General features: G+C 39.0%; 1 protein-coding gene across 1 annotated transcript; it reads left to right on the plus strand.

Annotated features, from left to right (window-relative positions):
- Positions 1 to 982: 982 nt before the first annotated feature.
- On the plus strand, positions 983 to 25762 carry LOC140479691 (P-selectin-like). Its single transcript, XM_072573706.1, has 12 exons — positions 983 to 1128; positions 4178 to 4265; positions 6600 to 6983; positions 12065 to 12172; positions 13113 to 13298; positions 14684 to 14869; positions 16242 to 16427; positions 17797 to 17982; positions 19411 to 19596; positions 20565 to 20669; positions 21734 to 21761; positions 23852 to 25762. The coding sequence occupies exons 1-12, from the start codon at positions 1126 to 1128 to the stop codon at positions 23856 to 23858; spliced, it is 1653 nt and encodes a 550-aa protein (XP_072429807.1). The 5' UTR covers positions 983 to 1125; the 3' UTR covers positions 23859 to 25762.
- The last annotated feature ends 2093 nt before the right edge of the window (positions 25763 to 27855 follow it).

Raw genomic sequence — 27855 nt, forward strand, 5'->3', positions numbered from 1 at the left:
TCCAGAGAAAAAAAAACAGCAGTCTATTCAGTCTCTCCCTGTTGTTCACCCTCCAGTCCTGGCAACATTCTTGTAAATCTCTTCTGCACCCTCTCAAGTTTCACAAAATCCTTCCTACAGAAGGATGACCAGAATATACACTGTATCCCAAAGGTGACCTACTAATATCCACAACATGACATCCCAACTCCTATACTCAAAGCTTTGACAAGGAAGGCACTTATCTGATGGCTTACTTCTGACTTAAGCCATTATATATTCATAAAATGCTGCTTAATGATGCATTATTCCCTATCTCCACTGTTATGCTAAAAATGACAAGTATTTGAAAACTTCCATCGTACAATCACTGTGAAGCATTCTCCTAACATTCACAAAAGCTTCTAACAAAGCAATGAATATATATCCTGATCAACCAACAGATTGATTGATATCTATAAACTATCCTAATCTAATCCTATCTTTACTCAGACAGATCTTGCTGATATACAGCTTACTGGCTCTGCAATTTATAGAAATGGCTTCTTTGAAAGGACATGTGGTGCAGGTCATTCTGCTATAACACTTTCATCAACACAAATTCACTGTAGCACAATTGACTAGTTGAGAACACTGTTTCTAAATACGAACTTTTAAAACATGCATTGGCTATAACATGATTACTGCACCAAAGATTTAAGCGCTGTTTCTAAAGTGTGATTTTTTAAAAATAACATGGGGTTGCACAAGGACATAACCAGCGCATTATAGAAGAACTGGCTGTATGTAAGAGGGAGAGTGGGAGGAATGGTGACTGCTTATTTTTCTATTTCATAGAGATGTATCTTTAATGTTGTTCAATGCTTCTGAAAGAGTTTACATGGATATCTCTGTAGGGAGACCACATTTTTATTTTACACTTTTTTTTTGACAAGCATTGCAGGAAGCTTGTTGGTCAGCAAATAGAGTGAGGGGAGAAGCACAGGTGTGGCCGGGGCTGAGGCACTTGGTTTGTAGATAGGCACAGTACTGCACTGAGCAACTGCAGCTGACAGAAGAAAACAAAGTTCTCCCTATTGAACAAAACATCTCAGTGAAGTAAAACAGGGAGGGTAAAGCCAACCACAAAATCGGAAAATCCCTGAAATGGTAAGTAACATTCATTTTATTCTATTTTAGTGGAACTTTATTGAAAAGATTCTGAAAATATAAAGTAGGAATTAAAATAAATGTGGGAACATAAAGAAATATTTTAAAGAGTTAAAATGTTGAGCAGAAAACATACAGTCTGGGTCAACCAGTCTGTGAACTGTCATAAAGCACATTTCATCTTGAACAGTGAATAAGAAAAAGACTAGAGATTTGAAAACATTGAATGTAGTTGTAATGTGTTTAAAATGTTTGAATGCACAGCACAATGAATAATATTTTGACAAAGATATTTGCATTAAAATGGTATTTAACATTATAACGGAGTTCATCAGATCACCTCACAGAACCACTGCTTGTTTATGAGCAGTGGTTAATTTTCTTAGAAAAGAGACGAGAAGTATACAAAGTCTGAAGTAAAGAGGCATACTCAGTTGTGCTCAGATTTTTGTGATACAGTTATAATGAAAGCAATCAGTCAGATTTACTTGGAAATAAAAAAAAGTGACAAGATACAGGAGTCAACAGCTAAAATAAAAGTGCCAACACATTGTTGCTGTGATATTCCATTCACGGATTATTCAATACTACACTGTAATTGATGTATGAACTAGTATTCTATAAAGTGACATATTTAGGATGCACAAAATTGAAATAGTCACCCCCCTAGCTGTCCAAACATTGGGTCATAAGTTGACTGAGAATTGAACAAAGAAGCACAGTAATCAGGGGAGGTTGATTTATTTCAAACTAATGCTTGTCACTCCTGAGACTCCCATCAAAAGGAAAACTTGAATTTATACAGCACCTTTCATGACCTCAGGATGTTCCAAAGTGTTTTACAGCCAGCTAAATACAGTAATAACTGCATTTCAAAAATTAATGTGAAAAGTTCAGCAGGTTCCACAAACACTAACATAAATATAACTGGGTAACTTGCTTATGCAAAATCATGGTTGTTCATATTCCATCCAAAAATCATCAGCCTTCAAATCAGATTAAGCAAGGTAGAAGTTCAAGTGTTGAGTTAACAAATGAACAGATAAATCATCAAATTGGATAATGCAAAGCAATACATGGTGACACAAAAACACAAAACTTTGCTACATGGCTACTGGAGGGAGGGAATTAGAAAGCAGCAACATTGTGATAAACTGGTATAGATCCTTGACTCAATCAAACCTCGAGCATTGTGAAGAGCTTGAATCTCTATCTAAAGGATGCAAAAAATATTTACAAGTATCATATTAAAACTGAAAATTTATGTTGATGAAGAAAGAAAAGGGAGGACAAAGTGAACACCTGAGGTTTTCAAATCTGTGAAAGAGGTTTATCGGATAGAATGCTTTAACTTATGGGTGAGACTGAAACTAGGAGTAATATTGGATCATTCATAATATATCCAAAAAAGAATTGAGAGAAACATCCTTACAAGAGAGTTGTTAGAAAGTGAAACTCAGACTCCAAGGCATATTTGAGCCAAATAGTATGTGAGGGGGAGATTGATAAACTCATGAAGGAGAAAGGAACAGGAAAATGTGTTCATATTGTTGGATGATGAAGGTTGGGTAACCTGTGCGTGAAGCATAAACATTGACAAAGACCTGTTGGGACAAATGATCTATTTCTGTGCTAGAAATGCTTTGCAGTAGTTTTTTTAATAAGAAATTGTATGGAAGTACATAAAGCAGAAAGGAAAAGTTATGTAGTTTTGTATATTACTAATTATTTGTGCAGTGCTGTTGGAAAGTTGCCCAATTAGACATTAAATTTAAACTTTAACTGTGACATTGGTAATAAATCATTCATAAGGTCTTACATGGAAAGCATGCACAAATGGTTACTGCCCTTGCAAGAAAGAGGAAAACCATTCAGAAAAGAATACAAGAATAGTTCCAGGTTTAAATCATTCAGAAAGGGCAAAGAAATAATATCCATAATATTACAGCAAAACTTTAAAGTTTGGATATTGGGCTGTGGTGGATATGTTTCAGTTAGATTCAAGTTTTTAAAAGAAGGTTAAATGATTTGATTTATAAAGTATTACATTGTACTAAGGATCTGAGTTTTGCTGTAAAAATACTAGCTTCCTATTTATGAATTGAAAGCATTAATGTAGATGAGTCATTGAATCTCTGCACTGTGGAAAGAGGCCATTTGGCTCATCGAGTCTGCACTGTCTCTCCAAAAAGCATCTCACCCATACTACATATTTAGCCTGACTAATCCATCTAGTCTGCATATCCCGGCACACAATGGGCAATTTAGCATGGCCAATCCACCTAACCTGCACATCATTGGACTGTGGGAGGAAACACACAGACACAGGGAGAACATGCAAATGCCACACAGACAGTCACCTGATGCTGGGATTGAACCTGGGTTTCTGGTGCTGTGAGACTGCAGCACTAACCACTGAACCACCATGCCACCCTGAGTGTACAATGACTTGGCATGAATGGATTAACATCTTTGCTAAAATAATGATCAAAGTAATGACATGCAAAAATATTGACGTTACCAATATCACAATCTTCATATGATTCATGAAATAGCTAAGTACCTTGCAAATAGTAGCTCAGTTGCTGCATTCAAACAGAACAAACAGCACAACCGCAAGGTTTGATATAGGCAAGAGACACTACAAAGAGGGTGTGGTTTGAATCTTTTTTTCCGCAAACATTGGAAAAATACTGAAAGCAAAGTAGAATAAAAATAATAGGGGAGCATGGGGCAGTTGGACTAGTTTTGAATTGCTGTAACGAAAACTCTGTCCAGACACCACACCCTTACATCTTTCTATGCTGAAACGTCCTGTGGTTCTATGAAAAAGAGATGCAAATGGGTGGGGCCATAGTCATGACATGAGTAGTGGCAGAGTCTTTACAGTTACATATATATTAGATTTTTAACATTTCATTAAAAACAATTCCTTGGAGGAACTGATATTAGCTTTTCTGTAAGAAATGTCCATATCTAAAGTGTATAGACTCTGTAATTTGATGTGTAGACTGCACATATTATTTACATTTTTGTTTTCTTTCATTAGGGCATTTATGTGGAATTTTGTGCTCAACAAAAACATTATCCGGTTCAGAAGAGGATTGCCCACATTTGGCTTTTAATTCTGCTTCATGGTAAGGCTTTACTCTCCTGTCTTTTTGAAAGGACTTTAATGCCAGTGTAAGAACAATGTTTTAGAAACAGGAAAAGGCTAGTAAACAACAATGAAGTCCTTTTTCAATTGAGCAGCTCTGCTTTTCCTGCTTTCTCAACTCAGCCCATCCTACAATCACTTCTGTCTTCTTTTTAAAGCATCTAGTTTTTTTTATATAAACAAAATAACTGTGGATGTTATCAATGTGAAATAAAATAGCAAATGTTGGAAAGTCAGGTAGCATCTGTGGTGAGAGAAACCTAAGTATAGATTTTGGTTCAGTGTTCATCAGAACTAAAACAAAAGAACTTCCTCTAACTGAACAAAGCAGTGTAGGTAAACACATGGTAGGATCTTACTCACTCAGCTTCTTTGTCCAACTTGGAGACAGTGAGGACTGCAGAAGCTGGAGAGTCCGAGTCAAAAAGTGTGGTCCTGGAAAAGCTCAACATTTCAGGCAGTATCCGAGGAGCAGGAGAGTCAATGTTTGAGCATAAGCCCTTCATCAGGAATGTCAGGGCTTATACCCGAAACATCAATTTTCTTGCTTCTTGAATGCTGCCTGACCTGCTGTGCTTTTCCAGCACCACACTTTTTGACTGTGTCCAGCTTGACTCACATTTTGCTTCTTTCTCGCAGCAGATGTGTGATACACCTTTAAAAGACATGCACATGGTGGTATAATGCTCTCAGTCTCCATTGTATTGAGCTCTGATCTTGCAGCATGCCATGCTGAAGGAAACATAATGCAGTATCTCCAAATTGTAGTGTTTGAGCCTGGGCGTGCAAGTGCTTGTGATTGTAATGTACATGTGCAGATACCCGGTGCTGCGATAGAAGTTTGTTTCATTCTTCACTGTCATGTAATTCACATCTCATCCTTATATTATGGGAGCTTACATAGGAATCACAATGTGAAAGTGGAAGATAATCAATACATATCACTACAACATGTTATTTTCCTGATCATGTTTTGCCTCATCCATTCCAATTTCCTGACTCTGATATATCTCCCACCTTTCTCCTCTACTTGACTTCTCTGCTCAATGATCTGACCATTAGGGCTGGATTTGATGATGCTGGCAGGAATCTCATCCCTGACTGCCCAGCCACAGGAAGCTCAGATATTCTGTTTTAGCGAAAGCCAATCGCATTAAGTGCCACTCAAGCATTTATACTGGACAGCAGTGGGACTGGGCCTTCTCTGAAATCCAAGACCCTGGAGGCAATTGGTCTGCCCATTGGCCAATCAGAGGCTGACAATTGCATTGAACAGCAGCACCACTGATGATACAGTGGCCATTTCTGGTATTACACCCACCTGAGCCACAGTGCAAAGCTGAAAGATGTTGAGAGGAGAGTTGTGAGATGGAGATCGTAGGGAAAGGAGCTTAATGCAGGAATGGGGGTCAGCAGCAACCAAACTCAGCACAAGGCAAAGCAGTAGATTTTGCGCAAAGAGATTACAGTAACTTTGTCTTTCCGTCTTCTTCAAATTACAGGAATTGCCCAGATATTCACTGTGTCAATGTTCTTTTTGATTGACTTGTTCAGACAAGATAAGCTCTACACACAAAGAATGGAAAGGGCAGAGAAGATGTACATGTCTGGCTAAATTCGGGAGGACAGACTCGAAATGTTAACTCTCTCCATAGCTTCTGTCAGACTGCTGAATTTTTCCATCAAATTCTGCTTTTGTTTCAGATCTCCAACATCCGCAGTTCTTTGTTTTATTTTGGCAAGAGAGAGACAAGGTTGTCAGAGAGACTATGGTTTCAGTTAACATGGTCATGAGCTGGACAGAATATTAACCCCCTCTCAGCCAATCAGCTATGTTCTGTTTTAAAGTGAGAGTTCTCATCACCATGTCTGGATATCAGGTCTGAAATTAACAGGTTCTGAAGAAGGGTCACAGGACTCAAAGTGTTAACTCTGTCTCAATCTCCACTGGTGCTGCCAGACCTGCTGAGTTTCTCCAGCAATTTTTGTTTCTACTTGCTTGAAATGAGCCTGTGTTATAGTTAATCTGACATTACAGTGAACAATCGAAAACGTAAATGGGAATCAAAAATGAAAATAGACCATGTTGGAAGTAAGATTTACAAGTCTCCACAGAGAGGAAAGCTAGCTCACACCTTTATATCAGAATTGGAAGATAAGAGATTGTCTAACAACTTTCTTTCAGATTTACTTCTAAAGGAGGTGCTTGCAATCAAAATTTTAACCAGCTTTTTCACTTTCTGGCTGCTGGTGAATCTCTGGTGTATTTCTAATACTTTCTGTTATATTACAAGAGAATCTGTTGCCTTCCCAGAACTAACAGCTTGGAAAGGGGTTCAGAGCTGGAACTACAGCTATTCAACAACAGATATGACATGGCCCGATGCCAGAAACTACTGCCAACATTTCTTCACTGACCTCGTTGCAATTCAGAACCGTGAAGAAATTAACCATCTGAATACGGTGATACCGAGGAACCCAACTTACTACTGGATTGGAATAAGAAAGATTAATAATGTTTGGACCTGGGTTGGAACTAACAAAACACTGGATGAAGAGGCAGAAAACTGGGCTGCAGGTGAACCAACTCCTGGTGCTGAAGATTGTGTAGAAATTTATATAAAGAGAGCAACAGATGCAGGAAGGTGGAATAATGATCCCTGTCTGGAAAGATCAAAACGAGCATTATGCTATTTAGGTAAGATAATTTTGTCAACTTCTGGGTAGAATGTATTTTGGGGTAAGTGGCCCAGGTGAGTGAAAGAAAACAAGAGGTAATTTTAAAAGTTTGGTATTTAAAATGATGCTAATTTAAGAATTTGGGTGACGAAGGAGTCTTGTGGTTGCTGCAATTCACCTTGTAGAAGGTATACACTCCTACCACTGTGTGTTGACAGTGAAGGGAGTGAATATTGAAGGCAGGAATTGAACAGCAAAATTAAGTTAGCTGCTTTGTCCTGGATGGTGTCAAGTTTCCTGAGTGTTGTTGGAGCTGCTCCCAGCCAGGCAAGTGGGGAGTATTCTATCACACTCCTGACTTGTGCCTTGTAGGTTGTGGATAGGATTTCAGGAGTTTGGGGGTGAATTAATTGCTGCAGAATTCCTAGATTCTGATCTGCTCTTTTAGCCACAGTATATAAATGGCTGGTCCAGTTCAGTTTATGGTCAATGGTAAACACAAAGACTTTGATAATGGGGTTTCAATTGCAAAGAGATATGGTTAGTTTGTAACATGTTGGAGTTGGCCATTGCCTGGTACTAAGTTGTGCATACTTACTTAATTCTTACCAGCCCAAGCCTGGATGTTGTCCACATTTTGCTGCATATGGACATAACTTCAGGATCTGATGAATAACAAATATTGCTAAGTATTATGCAGTCATTAGTAAACAACTGCACTTTGGAGCTTAAAATGGGTAAAAGATCATTGATGAAGCTGCTAAAGATGTTTGAGCCCAGGAGACTATACTTAGGAACTCCCGTAGGGATGACCTGGTATTGATAGAATTGATCTGAACAATAACAATCCCTGTCTGTTTAACATGATACCATGTGACTTGATGGGGTCTGGAGTCAATGTCATTGCTACAACTCCACCCACACCCATGCTGCTTCCAGGTCCATGCGTATCTCCTATACACCTTCCATGTCCAATAATATTTCCTATAAACTAGTTGCCATACCCCTTCAATGTCCACTCATATTTCCAATGTTATCTCCATACTCCATCATATCCATTCACCCAGTAACCATGAATAATTATAAACCCATGCAGGAAATCTTCAATGTATTTGTAAAGGTTTTTTAAAAAGTTAATCACTCATTTATACTCTGCTTGAAAACATTGTTCATTTTAAGAGCTTATAAAACTGTCAATAAAACATAAAAGCATTCAAGTCCCTTTTGAATAAACACTGTCTTTCTTTGGTGTTCGTCAAAATAAATAAACTCATAAAGACCGAACTGAAAGATCTCTGAGAACTGTTAAACTAATACCAGTCACCATGCACAGTTATGCAAACAAACAGATGGCCATTATTGTAGAATGCAGAAAAGCATGACCAATAGTTAAGATATTCGAATACTGTACTGGTGAACACACACAATCTCAGTCAATTTGATGATCCCTAACCTTTCAAGAAGAGAGTGCTCTGATCTGTCACTGCATTAGAAACATGCTTAAGATACCACAGACTATTGCATTATAACTTCTGAAGTTAGAAATTTCTGTTAAATGGTTCTCAGCCCCACCACAGGCTCCCACCACACAGCCATGACCTGTCAAAGTGCAGCTAGAAGCATCAACCCAGCTGTTCCAACAATGATCTTTTTCCCAGTTTAAGCTCTGAAGTGCGGTTGTTCACTAATGACGGCATAGTGCTTAGCAATATTTGTTATTCATGAGATACTGAGTTACTGAATTCCACTACTGCAAAGCATGAGGTTCAGTCACTAATCCATGGTGGAAGGATTAGAACTAATGTCTGCTGATGCACCTGATCCAGCTTCTGATTACCTGAGTCCCTTAGCTATAGGTGGCTCATGACCATACATAAAAAGAATAACTTGGAATTTACAAGTAAAAAATAAATAAATTCACACAATAAAATCTCAGACAATGGAATATCTTGCTTTCATTCAATATTTTGAGATATCCTTGGTGCAATTGATGCTGTATGTCGAAACTCAGAACTCTCAGATTAGCCACTCTCTCCCTCATGAGAAAACCATTTGCTATTCTGAGATAGCCTCTTTGTTTACTGTCGTGTCTGAGAATGGGGTTACATGGCAGGAACGCTAGCTATCCTTCGACACAGTGTTCTCTGACCTGAGCATGGTCCTTGTCAGACTTCCCTGATTTAGTTCAGTTGCTGAGCAGTTGCTGGTTGAGTCATGGTTGTTAATAATGTAAACTTTTTCACTTTTTCAATGAAAATATCATCTTGCTGTACAGACCTTGCCACAGGGATGTGTGACAAAGCCTCTACAGTTTTTCAGGAACATATACTGTCTTTGTATTAAATTTCATCATCTTCAGTCTGAATCATTGTACTCATAGAGATATTTTGTTACCTCCTCAGATTTGAAGTCATGAAGGTTTGTGATTTGTCCCTCTCTCTTGAAGTGAAAACCAACAACATGATCCACAAAATGTTTTTTATGTCACAAAAATTGCTTCCTCTTTCACAACATGCCTCTGTTCAGTTTCCGTCAGTGAATGGGATACATGTGAAACTTTAAAGGGTTCAGAAAAGATTTACAAGGATGTTGCTAGGGTTGGAGGATTTGAGCTTCAGGGAGAGGCTGAATAGTTTGGGGCTGTTTTCCCTAGAGCTTCAGAGGCTGACCTTATAGAGGTTTACAAAAGTATGAGGGGTAAATAGACAAAGTCCTTTTCCCTGGGGTTGGGCAACTAGAGGGCATAGGTTTAGGGTGAGAGGGGAAAGATATAAAAGAGGCCTATGGGGCAACTTTTTCACACAGAGGGAGGCACGTGTTCCAAAACAATGCAACAGCCTATAAAGCAGTAATTGCTGCTCCTGGAATTTGAGGAAATCACCTCCAACACCTAAAATGCCTCAAGAAGGGAGCAGCTGTTACAGCCAGAAATTCTTCCCGTCCTCTATCCTCTGACACTTCGCTATGTTTTATGGCACTGGGCAGGATAAATTGAGGCCCTTAACTGCCAATTAATCAGGCAGTTAAGGGCCTCAATTAGTCTAAGGGTGTGTGGTCTAGTGGGGACTTACCCAACTCATATTATGGGTTACTTTCATGCTAAACAGTATAAGCGGCAAGTAATAGACAGGATTAAACAAGTCCACACCAATGAATCGGATCTAAGCTCTGCAGTCCTGCCACATCCAGTCAGAAATTAAACAACCTACTAGAGGAGAGGCTCCACAAATATCCCCACCCTCAATGATGGAACAGCCCAATACATTAGTGTAAAAGATGAGGTTGAAGCCTTTGCAGCAATCTTCAGCCAGAAGTGCTGAGTGGATGATCAATCTAGGCTCCTGCAGTGGTTCAGATACCAATCTTCAGCCAATTCGATTCAATTCACATAATATCAAGAAATGGTTAGGGACATTGGTCCTACAAAGTCTATAGACCCTGATAACATTCTGTCAATAGTACTGAAGACGTGTGCTCCAGAACTTGCTGCTCCCTGGGCCAAGCAGTTACAGTACACTTACAACACTGGCATCTACCTGGCAATGTGGACAATTGCCCAAATAGGTCCTATATGTAAAAAGCTGGACAAATCCAACGCAGCCAATTATTGTCCCATCAGTCTACCCTCAATCATCAACAAAGTGTTGGAAGATGTCATCAAGAGTGCTGTCAAGCAGCACCTACTGAGTAATAACCTGCTCAGTGACGCTTGGTTAGGGTTCCCCTAGGGCCACTCAGCTCCTGACCTCATTACAGCCTTGGTTCAAACATGGACAAAAGAGCTGAATTCCAGAAATGAGGTGAGAGTGACAGCCTTTGACAGCAAGGCTACATTTAACTAATTGTGGCATCAAGGAGTCCTAACAAAACTCTAATCAGTGGGTATTAGGGAGCAAATGCTCCATAGGTTAGAGTCATACTTGGCACACAGGAAGATGGTTGTGGCTGTTGGAGGTCAGTCATCTCAGCTCCAGGATATCTCTGCAGGAGTTCCTCTGCGTAGTACTTAAGCTCAATCATCTTCAGCTGCTTTGTCAGTGACCTTCTCTCCATCATAAGGTAAGAAGCGGGGATGCTTGCCGCTGATTGCACAATGTTCAGCACCATTCGCGACTCCTCAGTCACTCACCTCCTGTCTCCCTAAGGTCTGTCCATCATCTACAAGGCACAAGTCAAGACTGTGATGGAATACTCCGCACTGCTCCAACAACACTCAAGAAGCCTGACACCATCCAGGACAAAGTAACCCACTTGATTGGCAACCACCTCTGGAACATCCACTCCCTCCACCACCGATGCTCTGTAGTAGCAGTGTGTACTACCTACAAAATGCACTGCAGAAATTCACCAAAGATCCTCAAACAGCATCTTCCAAATTTCTGAGAATTTCCATCTCGAAGGACAGGGACCGCAGATGCATGGGAACACCACCACCTGCAAGTTCCCCTCTAAGCCACAACCATCCTAGCTTGGAAATATATCGCCATTCCTTCACCTGACACTGGGTCAAAATCCTGGAATTCCATCCCTAATAATATCATGTGACAACCCACAGCAGGTCGACTGCAGCAGTTGTACAAGGCAGCTTACAGCATCTTCTCATGGGCAACTAGGAATGGGCAATAAATGCTGGCCAGCCAGTGACACCCACATCCCACTAAATGAATGGCAAATCTAAATAGGGATAAGTGGGACTGGGGCCCGAAATATTTAATATACCTCCTCCCATGAAAGTATGTGTGGTGGGAGGCTGTAAACTCTAGCCCCAGGAGAAGGAAACAGAGTTTGGAATCAAGTCAATATAAAATATTCATTGGTCTTATGTGGTTAATAATCAGTGGTAGAAATTCTCACATACCATTTCACATGTAGAGGAGTCCTTGCTGTCTAATAATACATGACAGAGATTGGAATGTGTATTAATAATGACTTTGCAGATATAAGTTTAGAAATTCCAAAGCAATGCAGATCCAAACTAAATGGTTTATTCTCCCCTGGTGTGAGGCTCATTGACAACTACATGTGCTAGTAAGATAATATGAGTGCATGATGCCATGTTTGCTGTGATGTACATGGGTTTATATTGTTATCTCCTAACAGCTTCTTGCAAACCAAATTCATGCAGTGGTCACGGACAATGTGTGGAAACTATTGGAAGTTATACATGTCAATGTTATGAGGGATTCAATGGACCAAAGTGTCAATCTGGTAAGAACAATATCATTGCAGTGAATTTAAATTGAAGTCTGAAATTGCATTGAATTATTACAAATTGCTTATATGTGAAGTCACTTTTGCCTGTTTTGTTGGATTAACAAAGCCATAAACCATTTATTGCAATGTTATCATTCGCACTAAGTTATTTCTTTTTGTGCTGTAATACAACCCTAATTTATGTCTATACATTACATGGGGTAATAAACTGTTGTGTGTATTGAGTACATTTTAAGTCTAACATGATTTTGCCCTTGGAAGGTGAACATAGATGTCACGCCTTAGGTCAATGTGTTATTGCCAGGATCTTAATAGCATCTGCAAGTTCAATGGAGAGAATGAGGGAGCATGAAGAGAGTGAAATCAAAGATGAAGAACAAAGATTGATTGAAACAGTAAAGAAAAGTAATAAGAAAGAAAGGAAAAACACAGTACAGAAAGTAAAAATAGATATAAGGAAGAGGGAAGAAAAAGAGAACGAGACAAAAGGTAGTATGTTTGACAGTTTTCGGAGAAATAAAATCCTGATATTTTGATACTGAATATATCAGTCCATCAATACAACTCACACCATTCAGGAGCCTGGATATTCTTCAAAAAAGATTTGCATGTCATCAGAGATTTGGATTGCAAGTCAACTTGAAAATTTTGCACCTAACAAGGTCTAAATCTATCGCTCCCAATGTATTCATCACATGGAAATACATACTTTGCACGTAAATTTATTACTTATCATTAGCCAAAGCACTTGCTTTTATAATGGATCTCCAAAATGATTCAAAATCTCACATTGAAGTCTATTCATCACAATGTAAATTAAAGTTCTTATTAATGAAGATTAAAGAAATCTTTTTTCACAGACATTGAGATATTCCTGGGTAATAAGTTTTAATATAAGTGCAAGAAATATTCGATCCTCAATCTTGCATTCCAGCTATGAAATGTGAAATTCCAAAGATCCCTAGAAATGGGTCCATGATATGTTCACATCCAATCGGAAATTTCAGCTATCGCTCAACTTGTGACTTTGGATGTGTGGAAGGTTTCTTGTTGAATGGGTCAGTGAATCTTAGGTGTGAGGCCTCAGGAATGTGGTCATCACCATTCCCAACCTGCGAAGGTAATGTGTGTATCAGATACAGCTTCAATAAATACTCTTGTTTCGATAATTCCATCACAACTCACTGAACGTTTTTAATCAGGTCATGGGTTGGATTCTTGCTAGGTATGGATTAATTGGGAGCCCATTCAAAGTGGTGGGCAGGCCATTATTCTACAATTCCTAATTTTCATTTCGAGGCTTTCCAATTTTTAGGAATGCCTTTAGGGGTACAGACTAATTCTTACCATGAGCTTGCACTCCAGACACCAGACCTAGCTGACTACATTGTGGAGATAGAAATGGCACATCCATCTGTCACTATAGAGTTTGTTGCTTCTATATTTTGTGGGGTAGATGATGGGCATAGAAACTCAATAGCTGCATAAGGTGATGAGGGGTCATTGTGGGTGTGAGATGCTTAGCAAAGAGCCTCATCCCTGTCTCTAAGTGCCTGACAATGCTTGTATTTAAAATATATTTGCATCATAGGAAATATATACCTGGCAAAAAAATGAATCCTATGCATTTGTATTGACAATAGAAGTATCATAATATAAACGTTATTGGAAAATAAAAGATTCCAATTCCCCTATGCAGTTGAACAGTGTACCATCTTCAATGCTCCTGACCAAGTGACTATGAGCTGCACCAATCCCAATGAAAACTTCAGCTTTAGCCCGATGTGTGACTTCCATTGTGCTGCAGGGTTTACACTGTAGGGCTCACAGAGGGTCAAGTGTAATGCAACAGCAATGTGGATAGCGATGACCCCCCACTGTGATGGCATGGACTAAAATATGATCCACTAATAGAAAGAGAATATTCAGAAACAGATTTTAGAACATGTTAGCAGGAATATCCAAGTGTGTGTTTGAGTTGATGTCAAATGGATAAATTCATTAATGCTGCATTCAGCATGACCAGCCATACTTGTAGGGGGCATGGGTGAGAGAATTGGAATTAGTGTTTTTGTTCTGTCTCTGATAAATACTCCCATCCACTGTGACCTTCCATTATGCAGCTGTAACAGTGAATTTACTCTCAGGGTCCATGAATGTATGATGCCTGAACAAAGATGTTCATTCATGCAGATTTCAGATACAGCTGAACTCGTAACATCAGTGGTTGAGAAAATTTTATGTATTTTTTCAATATATTTGTAACAGGTAATGACATTCTCACACAGATTTCTTTATTATATGTTACTAATCAAAGCATTTATTTTTCTAATGGATACCTAAAATAGTAATTGACAATCCCAATAAAGTCTGTTGACCACAATATAAATTATAATTCTCATTAATGAAGATTAAAGAAATTTTTTTAGAGACATTAAAATAATCATAGGCAATAGGTTTTAATATAAATACAAATACCGTTCAATTCTCAATCTTCTATTCCAGCTGTGAAATGTGAAATTCCAAAGTTCCCTAGAACTGGGACCATGACATGTTCCCATCCAATCGGAAATTTCAGCTATCGCTCAATGTGTGAAGTTGGATGTGTGGAAGGTTTCTTGTTGAATGGGTCAGTGAATCTTCAGTGTGAGGCCTCAGGAATGTGGTCATCACCATTCCCAACCTGCGAAGGTAATGTGTGTATCAGATACAGCTTCAATAAATACTCTTGTTTTGATAATTCCACCACAACTCACTGAACATATTTAATCAGGTCATGGTTTGGATTCTTCCTAGGTCTGGGTTACTTGGGAGCCCATTCAAAATGGTGGGCAGGCCATTATTCTACAATTCCTAATTCTCATTTCGAGGCGTTCCAATTTTTAGGAATGCCTTTTAGAGGTACAAACTAGTTCTTACCATGAGCTTGCACTCCAGACACCAGACCTAGCTGACTACTTTGTGGAGATAAAATGTCACATCCATATGTCACTATAGGGTTTGTTGCTTTTATATTGTGTGGGATAGATGAAAGGACATATAAACTCCATGGCTGCATAAGATGATGAGGGGTCATTGGGGGTGGGAGACGCTTAGCAATAAACCTCATCCCTGTCTCTAAAATCCTGACAATGCTTGTATTTAAAATATATATGCACCATAGGAAATGTATACCTGGCAAAAAATGAATCCTATGCATTCATATCGACAACACAAGAATTAGAATATAAACTTTATTGGAAAACAAAAGCTACCAATTCCCCTGTACAATGGAAGAAGGTACCACTCTCAATGTTCCTAATCAAGTGACTATGAGCTGCACCCATCCTAATGGAAACTTCAGCTTCAACCCTATATGTGAGTCCCACTGCACTGCAGGGTTTACACTGCGGGGCTCACAGAGGCTCCAGTGTAATGCAACAGCAATGTGGACAGTGATGACCCCCCCACTGGATTCAAATTAGATCCACTAATAGAATGAGAACATTCAAGCATATTTTAGAACATATTAACAGGAATATCCAAGTGTTTGTTTGAGTTGACATCAAATGGATAAATTCATTAATGCTGCATTCAGTTCGAGCAGCTACACCTGAAGGGGGTGTGGGTGAGAGAATTGGAATTACTGTTTTTGTCCTGACTCTGATAAATACTCCTATCCACTGTGATTGTCCATTGTGCAGCTGTAACAGTGAATTTACTGTCAAGATCCAGAATGTATGATGCCTGGAGATGCCTGGACAAAGATGTACATTCTGGAGATTTCAGATACAGCTGAACTTGTAACATCAGTGGTTGAACAAATTCTATGAATATTTTCAATTTATTGTAACAGATAATGATATTCTCACACAGATCTGTTTATTATATGTTACTAATCAAAGCACTTATATTTCTAATGGATATCTAAAATAATAATTGAAATCCTAATAAAATCTATTGACTACAATGTAAATTATATGTCTCATTAATTAAGATTAAAGAAATCTTATTTTAGAGGCATTGAAATATTCATGAGTAATATAAATGCAAACATTTTTCAGTTCACAATCTTCCATTCCAGCTGTGAAATGTGAAATTCCAAAGATCCCTAGAAATGGGTCCATGACATGTTCCCATCCAATCGGAAATTTCAGCTATCGCTCAACGTGTGAAGTTGGATGTGTGGAAGGTTTCTTGTTGAATGGGTCAGTGAATCTTCAGTGTGAGGCCTCAGGAATGTGGTCATTACCATTCCCAACCTGCGAAGGTAATGTGTGTATCAGATACAGCTTCAATAAATACTCTTGTTTCGATAATTCCATCACAATTCACTGAACATTTTTAACCATATTGGTCAGGTCATTGGTTGGATTTTTGCTAAGTACGGATTACTTGGGAGCCCATTCAAAATGGTGGGCAGGCCATTATCCTACAATTCCTAATTCTCTTTTTGAGGCGTTCCAATTTTTAGGAATGCCTTTTAGGGGTACAGACTAGTTCTTACAATGAGCTTGCACTCCAGACACCAGACCTAGCTGACTACTTTGTGGAGATAAAAATGTCAGATCCATCTGCCACTATAGAGTTTGTTGCTTCTATATTTTGTGGGGTAGATGATGGGCATAGAAACTCGATAGCTGCATAAGGTGATGAGGATTCATTGTGGGCAGGAAACGCTTAGCAACGTTGTCTCTAAATGCCTGATAATGCTTGTATTTAAAATATATTTGCAGCATAGGAAATATATACCTGGCAAATAAATTAATCTTATGCTTGGATATTAACAGCATCAATATCATAAAATAAACTTTATTGGAAAATAAAAGATTCCACTTCCCCTGAACAGTTGAAGAGTGTACCACCCTCAATGCTTGAGCAAGTGACCATGAGCTGCACCCATCCTAATGGAAAGTTCAGCTTTAGCTCTACATGTCTCTTGCACTGTGCTGCAGGGTTTACACTGCAGGGCTTACGGAGGCTACAGTGTAATGCAACAGCAATGCGGACAGTGATGATGCCTCACTGTGAAGGTGTGGACTAAAATATGGTCCACTCATAGAAAGAAAACATTTAGAAGCAGATTTTAGAACATATTAGCAGGAATATCCAAATCTGTGTTTGTGTTGACATCATATGGATAAATTCATCAATGCTGCATTCAGCTCAAGCTGGGCATGTGTGAGAGAATTGGAATGAATGTTTTTGTCCTGTCTCTGATAAATACTCCTATCCACTATGACCATTCATTATGCAGCTGTAACAGTGAACTTACTTCAAGGTCCATGAATGTATGATATTAGGAGAAGCCTGGGCAAAGATGTTTGTTCATGGAGACTTCGGATATAGGTGAACTTGTAATAGCAGTGGTTGAGGAAAATTTATTAATATTTTCAATTTATTTGTAATAGATAATGATATTCTCAACAGATCTGTTTATTATAGATTACAAATCAATGAACTTATTTTTCTAATGGATATCTAAAATTGTATATAATATCACAATAAAGTCGTAATGTAAATTATAATTCTTATTAATGAAGTTTCAAGAAATCTTTTTTCGGAGCATTGAGATATTTCTGGGCAACAGGTTTTAATATAAATGCATGCATTATTCAATTTTAAATCTTTCATTCCAGCTGTGAAATGTGAAATTCCAAAAATTCCTAGAAATGGGACCATGACATGTTCCCATCCAATCGGAAATTTCAGCTATCGCTCAATGTGTGAAGTTGGATGTGTGGAAGGTTTCTTGTTGAATGGGTCAGTGAATCTTCAGTGTGAGGCCTCAGGAATGTGGTCATCACCATTCCCAACCTGCGAAGGTAATGTGTGTATCAGATACAGCTTCAATAAATACTCTTGTTTCGGTAATTCCACCACAACTCACTGAACATTTTTAATCAGGTCATGAGTTGGATTCTTGCTAGGTATGGATTACTTGGGAGCCCATTCAAAATGGTGGGCAGGCCATTATTCTACAATTCCTAATTCTCATTTCGAGGCTTTCCAATTTTTAGGAATGCCTTTGAGGGGTACAGACTAGTTCTTACCATGAGCTTGCACTCCAGACACCAGACCTAGCTGACTACACTGTGGAGATAAAAATGTCACATCCATCTGTCATTATAGAGTTTGTTGCTTCTATATTTTGTGGGGTAGATGATGGGCATAAAATCTCAATCGCTGCATAAGGTGATGAGGGGTCATTGTGGGTGGGAGGAGCTTAGCAACTCGCCTTATCCCTGTCTCTAAAAGCCTGACAATGCTTGTAATTAAAATATATTTGCATCATAGGAAATATATACCTGACATATAAATTAATCTTATGCTTGGATATTGACAACATCAATATCATAATATAAACTTTATTGGAAAATAAAAGATTCCATTTCCCCTGAACAGTTGAAGAGTGTACCACCCTCAATGCTTGAGCAAGTGACCATGAGCTGCACCCATCCTAATGGAAACCTCAGCTTTAGCTCTACATGTCTCTTCCACTGTGCTGCAGGGTTTACACTGCAGGGCTCACAGAGGCTCCAATGTAATACAACAGCAATGCTGACAGCGATGACCTCCACCCCTCCCCCCGCACCCCCCCCCCCCCCCCCCCCCCCCCAACCAACTGTGATGGCATGGATTCACATTGGATCCACTGGCAGAAAGAGAACATTTAGAAGCAAATTTTAGAATTTATTAGCAGGAATATCCAAGTCTGTGTTTGAGTTGACATCAAATGGATAAATTCATCAATGCTGCATTCAGCTTGAGCAGCTACACTTGAAGGGGGCATGGGTGAGAGAATTGGAATGAGTGATTTTGTCCTGTCTCTGATAAATACTCCTATCCACTGTGACCATCCATCATGCAGCTGTAACAGTGAATTTACTTCAAGGTCCATGGATGTATGATGTTAGGAGACGCCTGGGCAAAGATGTTTGTTCATGGAGACTTCGGATATAGGTGAACTTGTAATATCAATGGTTGAGCAAATATTATGTATATTTTCAACTTATTTGTAACAAATGCTGATATTCTCACATAGATCTGTTTATTATAGATTACAAATCAATGCGCGTATTTTTCTAATGGATGTCTAAAATGGTAATTAAAATCACAATAAAGTCACAATGTTAATTATAAGTCTTATTAATGATGATTCAAGAAATCATTTTTCGGAGCATTGAGACATTCCTGGGTAACAGGTTTAATATAAATACATGCATTATTCAATTTTCAATCTTCTATTCCAGCTGTGAAATGTGAAATTCCAAAAATCTCTAGAAATGGAACGATGACATGTTCCCATCCAATCGGAAATTTTAGCTATCGCTCAACATGTGATATTGGATGTGTGGAAGGTTTCTTTTTGAATGGGTCAGTGAATCTTCAGTGTGAGGCCTCAGGAATGTGGTCATCACCATTCCCAACCTGCAAAGGTAATGTGTGTATCAGATACAGCTTTAATAAATACTCTTGTTTCGGTAATTTCACCACAACTCACTGAACATTTTTAATCAGGTCATGGGTTGGATTTTTGCTAAGTATGGATCACTTGGGAGCCCATTCAAAATGGTGGGCAGGCCATTATTCTACAATTCCTAATTCTCATTTCGAGGCTTTCCAATTTTTTGGAATGCCTTTTAGGGGTACAGACTAGTTCTTACCATGAGCTTGCACTCCAGACACCAGACCTAGCTGACTACATTGTGGAGATTAAATTGTCACATCCATATGTCACTATAGGATTGTTTTGCTTCTATATTTTGTGGGATAGGTGAATGGGATAGGTGAATTGACCAAAATAAACCAGCATCTACTGAAGGACTTTATAAAACTGTCCATTAAATATAGCCCACAGTTCCCATCACAGCTCTCTAAGTAGCCATTTTGGAATCCAAACATTCATAATGAGATTCCTTGAACTGTCAACACACAGAGAGCTCAATATAATGATGACGTTGAGGTTGACTGAAATTGATAAACAGCTGTACATTTTTACAAAGGTTCAAGAGACAAACTCTCAATTAAGGAAGTCAAGCATTTATACTGTTAACAAAGAGTCAACAAATGTCTAAATTTTAAATTGATGTAAAAATCAAAGAAAAGCAACCAGAAGGCAAATTAAAACCAAATCGACAGCCAGACCTCTCTTTTGCTGCAGCAGTAATTGGATATAATTAACAGTTGGACTTCTGCCTGGTAATTTCTCTCTTCTACTGACCTCAGCAGTGTTCGAACTAATTCAACCTGCTCTATCTCCACTTCAGTCGAGTTGGCTAACAGCCCACACTATGAACGAGAAGTTGAATTTCTGAATTTATCCAGCTCAGGCTCACATCATACATCACTGTCTTCTTCTTTGATTTATTCATCATGTTTACAACTTTCCTTCCCTTATTTTTAGGTACCTTGAAGGAAAATAATTCAATAAAAATTATCAGCATTGGTATTGCTTCTTCAGTCTGCTTAATTTCTGTGTTAAGTGCTGTCATACTCATTAAAAGGAAAGGTAATGTTTTTCTTTCCTTAAATTTCATCTTTTTACTCTTTGGTATATTATCATCCAAAATTATGTCTTCTTTCATGTACACATTCTGTGTATCAATTTTATCCATGATCTATTAATTTAAGTGAGAAAGATGTCATGAATAAGTGATAATTAAATAGCAATGTTATAGGTTTATGGTCAGATTGTTAAAATGTTAAAAATCACACAACACCAGGTTTTAGTCCAACAGGTTTATTTGGAAGCACTAGCTTTCGGAGTGCTGTTCTTTCATCGGGTGGTTGTGACCTGATGACAACCACCTGGTGAAGGAGAAGCGCTTCGAAATCTAGAGCTTCCAAATAAACCTGTTGGACTATAACCTGGTGTTGAGTGATTGTTAACTTTGTACACCCCAGTTCAATAACAGCGTCTCCAAATCAGGGAAAAAGTTGTAGGCATAGCAGCTGACACCCGCAGGGACTTGCAGAGGGCATTATCTTCAGACTTTTGTAACTGTCACTTCCTAATCAAACAAACCTAGTTTCCAACACCGGCATCTCCAAATCATAGTTTGCACACGACAGGTAGATTCTGCTGGAAGGGCCCCTTAGTTCTTAGTCTCTTTATGAAGTTTTGCTTGGCAAGCTACAGTGTGTAAACCTTCTCAGGAAATCTGCAACTTTTGTGAAGAGAACAGGCAAACCTGTATCGGGGAGCAAATAAGTGTTAAATCAGGTGCACAAAATCAAATAAAAAGAAGAAAAGGAAGGTTGCATAAAGAGAGAAAGATAAAAGTGCCAGATAAAGTTTAAAATAGGCCTTTTTATTTGTAAATTTCCACCACTAATTCAAAGCTGACAGAATGGAACTCCACAGATATTAAAGTTATTTTTTTATGTTCAGAGAGGAATGGAAAACCTTTATATAGTATTGGCCAGCTTCTGGCAAGAGGAGATATCAGATGTGACAGTGATCAGCTTGAAAGTGGTTCTTCAAATGTACATTGATATGAAATTATCACATACTGTTTTGTTTATTTGAGAGCTGAGATGTACATTAATATAATTCCTGTGTTTGCTTTCTAGTGATGAAGAAAGGTTTCTCACCTATAAGGTAATACCTCACAGCTATTTGTGTGAAATAAAATGCACTTCCTTTAGCTGCTGTTTCGATGTTTGAATTATTGAGTTTATACATGGAATGGCGACTGTAGCCAGTAGGTTTGCAGCTTTAGCTTCTTATGTACCGACATGGCTTACTAGGTTATTCATTCACTTGGATCACCAGACAGTAGACCCATTATCGTCTCTCACCGACACTCCAAGTCCCACAGATTATCCTCTGATCAGATTACCTTTCCTTACTTAACTCTCACTTTCTGTTTTCTACATCTCATTTTACCATCAATTTCTTCAACTTTGTGTTATGGTCCCTCCCTTTAGATTTTCTCCATCACTCCTTCGAACTTATTACTCCCATTGTTGACCATTTCCTCCTTTCCCTTTGTTTTTTTTACAGGCCTGACAGCATGGCTTTCCTTCACTTTTCTCTTCCTCAGGCTTGGTATCACCTAATCATTGGTTCTCTTTTCTCCACATTTGAACCTTGGTGTTGACCCGGAGTTATTTATTGATGAAAAGAAAACATTTAAGGAGCAAATCATTTTCATTAATTGCCTTTGTTTCTGTACCCAACTCTGTCCTTGACCCACACCAGTGGTCTAAAATGGTACCAGTGTCTTCATCCCTGTGTGATTGGTTAGTGTCACCATCAATCACACAGTACAGTTGTACAGTTTTACCAGCCACTATGTGGGAGCTCCTCAGCTGCCCTTGCTTGTGATCAGGAGATTGTCCCCAGTACCAGAAGGGATCTGGGAAAACCAGTCACTGCCGGGATCATGAGACAGTTTTAGAATTCAACAAGTTCAAAAATGTATTTTCTAAACCAGAGTGAAGGGTCTTTCCAAAGGAGTTGGAGATTTCCATAGGAAACAGGAGCCTGCTCGCCATTCAATATGACCATGGATAATCATCCAACTCCATATCCTATTTCTACTTTCTCCCCATACCATTTAACCCTAAAAATGAAATGTAACTCATTCTTACAAGTCTTCAATGTTTTGACCTCAATTGCTTTCTGTGTAAAATAATTCCATAGGCTAACCTTTCTCTCAATGAAGAAATTTGAACTCATCTAAATGGCCTACATCTTATCCTTAACCTGTGACCCCTGATTCTGGACTACCTGGTCATCGGAACATCCTTCTTGCAATTACTCCATCTAGTGCTGTTAGAATTGTAATAGATTTTTGTAATAATCCCCCCTCATTTTTGCAAACTCCAGTGAATATAATCCTAATTATTCCAGTCTCCCTTCATATATCGGTCCTGCCATCCTAGTCTTAGAAACTATAGAACTCCCTCTATAGCCAGAACATCATTTGTCCAATAACGAGACCAAAACTGCATACAACACTCCAGGAATGGTCTCACCAAGCTCCTGTACATTGAAGCATTTGCTCAGGTAAATGAAAATCAATCAGATTAGTTCTGAACTAGTGGTGCTTCAGTCTAATGAGCTGGCACTGCAATCCACAACCTTCCCTTGATTATCATTGTAAGGAGACATTTAAATGAAACACCAAATGCAGTGGAATCTGTAAAAGCAAAGAAATATCAAGAACCTTTCTATGATCTGCACATTCTCCCCGTGTCTGTGTGGGTTTCCTCTGGATGCTCCGGTTTCTCCCACAATCCAAAGGTGTGCAGGTTGGGTGAATTGACCATGCTAAATTGTCCATAGTGTTCAAAGATGTATTGGTTAGGTGCATTAATCAGGGGTAAATGTGGAATAATAGGGTTGGGGAATGGGTCTGGGTGGGATACTCTTCAGAGGATCGGTGTGGACTTGTTGGGCCAAATGGCCTGTTTCCACACTGTTGTGATTCTATGATTCTATCTGTTCAGAAATCTATGTAAATTAAGTGTGGTTTGATCTTTTACTTAATAAAGGTAAACCTTTCTTCAAATTGTTACTCAGCCATCAAAAGTTATGAATATAATAAAGCAACTAACTAGTTAATGCCCTTGTTGGACTGCCTCCAATGAAGGAAGTGTGCTCCACATTAATCAGAATCCTGTGTTTGAACTGCTCTGATCAAATCATGAAAACAGCTTCTCACTTCTACTCCTTTATTACAGTACTTAAATAAACTGGCCAATTCCAAGACTCAACCAGAGAAGAAAGGCAATGTTCGACGGCTGAGACACATAGTTTCTTCACAAGAGTTGGAGGATTTTGTCACATGACTGACTAGAAAAACGCAAAATGTATTCAACTTGAGAAAAATACCACCTTTTAAAACAATGGAGTGAGATTATGATTAAATTTCTAATGATTGTGAAGAAAGACTGGAGGTATTGTCCCATGTGAGCAATCATCACTGCGCACTTTTGGAGATCCTTACAGCTGGCCCATATCTCATAAAAGTTTCTTAAAATGTGTACAATATTGGTAAAAATAACTTCCTGGGGATGGTATTTTTGTCTTGCGTTAACAAAATGCAAGTCACCTTTTTTGTTTCAGAAATGCACACTCAATTCAAGTCTGATTTTTGACACCAAGATTTTCATTTTCTAACTAAGTTAGCCAACGACAGTAAAGCAGAGCGAGAGAAACGTGGATGACCAGGCAGCTGGTAGAAGGCCAACTTCCAACGTCATTGTTCAAGTGTTGAAACCTAACAATAACCTCCAACCAAGGTTCCCTTTGCATGCTGCCTCTTCCATACAGCACCATAAATCCCAAAAATCACTTCACTCTCCTTCATAGCCTCCAGGTCACTCCATGCTATCTCATTTTCTCTATATCCTCTCTAATCCCCTTTCAAACCTCTATGCACTCCCCATTCTCATCATATAACCTCCATAGGTACCCACCCAGTAATCATGATGTACCAGCCCTCAGAACTCTGCCACAGCAAGCATTATAATTAAGGGATAAAAATCCTTTAGCAATCAAATTCACATTCAAATCTGTCATTACATTACAACACAAACTGTAGGCCTATAGAAAAATTTGAATTCCTGAAATGTCTATTTAAAAAAAAGGTTTTATTCAGGAACCAAGGTTATGCTATTGAAACTTTTAAAAACTGTCCATTGCTCCAGTGTCACCATTCTGTCAGAATATTCCAGATCCTTCACCAGGTTTCCCCAATGGTCATAAACTTTCCAAGGAGGTGTGTTTTTTGAGGGTCTTCCAGATAGTTCACAAAAATCGAGTAGGAAAGAAAGTTCAAATGTTCCTGTTGTTGTCACAGTTGGAATCCCAGTTCAGAAGACTGTATTTGACTGTGCATTCTTTTTTACCCGCAGCTTTCTCAACCTGTGAAGAGTGTGGGGTTGGGCAGGCAGGAAACAAAAATGTATTTTTTTTCAAGCAAAAGAAACTGTGTTCAGCATTTCATGACCCAGTTCCACTGGAAGATGAAAATGTGACCTGAGAGTTCAGTAGTGACAGGAAGAGCTCCTTTGATGGTATAGTAACTAAAGGCAGCACACAGCTGAACCTCTCAGATTAGCAAATTCCAGGCTTAATTCCTGTTCTTGTGCTGAGACATTTAACCTAACCTGGAGATTGGTTTGACATTCTGAAGAGAACGAACACATTTTTCATTACGTTAACAAGTTTCAGCAATAGAGAGAAAATTAAATTGCTACACCGAAGGCTTTAACTTTGGAAATAAGTCATATAGGAAACAGGGACCAACAGGTCATACAAACATCTTTGGGGAAAAAGAAAATTGAGGGAAGTTGGTGAGCACTTTGAATTGATCCTACATTACAACAGTGACTACACTTCAAAAGAAATTCCATTGGGTGTAAAGTGCTCTCAGATGTCCTGCTGTTATGGAAGGTACTATATAAATGCCAGACCTTCTTTTGTTCTGTTTGATGTGTCAAAAAGGAACAAGCTTTTACAGTTTTTTTGTATCATTAGCAATTTTCAAAGCATTTACAATGTACCCTTACAAACATTACCATTCATTCTTTGACATAATAGCCAGCGAAACAAATGATTCCAAAATAAACAAGGTAATATTAGCTACCACAGACCAACGGGTTTGCTACATTTTCAGTGAATTTAATTATAATCTGATTTATATTTTTGTGTGCTGTATGTTGTCATATTTTATTGGTTTAATGATCTGTTTACAACACTAGTTTAATATATGCTATCTGCTGCCAATTCAGAGATTCTTCATCTTTGTGAAATGTATCCACAGAGGTGGGTATTCCATCATCAAGTCACACACTTTATTTACAAGGCAAGTCCTTAACACTGATCCAGCTCCCTTAAAGCCAGCTCTCAGAGTGAACGGGATGTCTGACACTCCTCAGCCAGGGCTCCCAGATTGGACCAGATTAACAGCCCCAATCAGGGAACTCATATTCTATGATGCCCACTTGGCTGACCTCATTAGAATCACTACATCCCACCCCCCTATGAATCCAAGGATATAGGCTGGTTCTTCCTTTCTATAACTCCTCCTGGGGTATTTTAGCATTGGGTCAGGTTCCTCCAACTCTGCCTCTGTACAGGCGACATATAATGTAAGACATTCATTCTCCTCTTCAGGTGGTAAAGGTGGCAACATCTGCCCTGTCCATCTCAGATTCCGAGGTATCTTCAATGCTGCAGGTTCCAGAAGAGTCGGAAAGGCAGTCAAGGAGTCGGGCATGTTTTGCTCCCTCACAGTTGACAAGTTTGCATCTTTCACATGGTCACGTGCTTGTTCAGTGACTTTATAAGTCACTGGGCCTGACCTTGCTTTGGCTATGCCTCTTACCAATGCGGGGCCTTGTCCTCTTTAAGTAGACCTAGCAGGGGTCTGTGGTCCATTACTATTACAAATTTACATCAGTAAGATATAAATGGAACATCCTGACTCCAAATATTAATCGCCAAATCTTCCTTTTCTATCTGGGCAGATTTTTGCTCTCCATTAGCCAAAGTCCTGGACACATATACTATTGAGTATTTCTCTCCATTGGGCCACCTATGACCTTATGGAACCTAAATGCCGTACGGGGAACCATCACATGTCAATGCCAGATCTCGCTTAGGATCACAGTGTGCCAACACCTTAGAGGATGATAGCTGTTTCTTAACTTCCCTGAAAGCTCTTTCTAAGGCTGACCCATTTTTAAGAGTCGATGGAATGGTGCCAGGATGGAGGCCAGGTTATGTGTGAACATTCTGGAATTGTTCACCAGCCCAAGGAAAGACCTAGGCTGTAGTGCAGATGTGGGAGTCAGGGCACTTTTGATCACCCTCATTTTATCTTTCAATGAGTGTAACCTGGTCTTCTTAGCCCTAGTAGGTCACTCGGGGTGCCTGGAATACACATTTTTCCCTTCTAAGGCACACACCCACTGAAGAACAATGCCCAAGTCCTCTAAGCTCTTCTCCTTGGTCTTCCCTGTGTTTAGCACATCGTTGAGATAAATGGAGACCTGGAGGCACTTGGTAAAATATTCTCCATCATCCACTGAAAAATTGCACAAGTTGACGATACCCTAAATAACAATATCATAAATTGGTGCAAACCCTTATTGATAATAATTTTAGCATACTTCTAGGAATACTCATCTAACTGCAATTGCAAGTATGCCTGGCTCACGTCCAGCTTTGTGAAGAACAGCCCCTCCTGCCAACTTTGCATATAAGACCTCTAGGCAATGGATTAGCTATTGTCCAACTGCAAAAAGCGGTTTACTGTTTGTTTAAAATCCCCAAAACGGCAAATCATCCCTTCAGACTTCACAAAAGATATGATCAGTGCTGCTTTGGACTGGTTTGATGATTCCTTTATTTTCCAGCCTTCTGATTTCTGTCTCACTTTTGCCCATAAGGCAAATGGCACTGGCCAGGCCTTGGAGAAGCTTGGAATTGCTTCCGGGTCCACATTCAAGGTGGCCTTGGATCATTTGATAGTGCCTAGACCTTCCTTCTGGGCATTTAATTAGAACTTCACTCAGGCAGACATTTTCTAATTGAAAATCGTTGAGCCAATCACGGGGGATCTTTCTCAACCAATTTTGCCCCATCAAGTTAGGCCCAAGTATTTTACTACAATCAGTGTTAACTGAACCAGCTGCTTCTCCTCAGAGTTGTTCCCTTCATCTGCAAAGGTTCCCCA

This window comes from Chiloscyllium punctatum, chromosome 7, assembly GCF_047496795.1.
Source record: "Chiloscyllium punctatum isolate Juve2018m chromosome 7, sChiPun1.3, whole genome shotgun sequence".
NCBI lineage: Eukaryota > Metazoa > Chordata > Chondrichthyes > Orectolobiformes > Hemiscylliidae > Chiloscyllium > Chiloscyllium punctatum.

Coding starts and splice junctions, on each gene's coding strand:
- LOC140479691 (XM_072573706.1), top strand. Junction 17,983..19,410: donor ACCATTCCCAACCTGCGAAG/GTAATGTGTGTA, acceptor CTTCTATTCCAG/CTGTGAAATGTGAAATTCCA. Junction 19,597..20,564: donor ACCATTCCCAACCTGCAAAG/GTAATGTGTGTA, acceptor CCTTATTTTTAG/GTACCTTGAAGGAAAATAAT.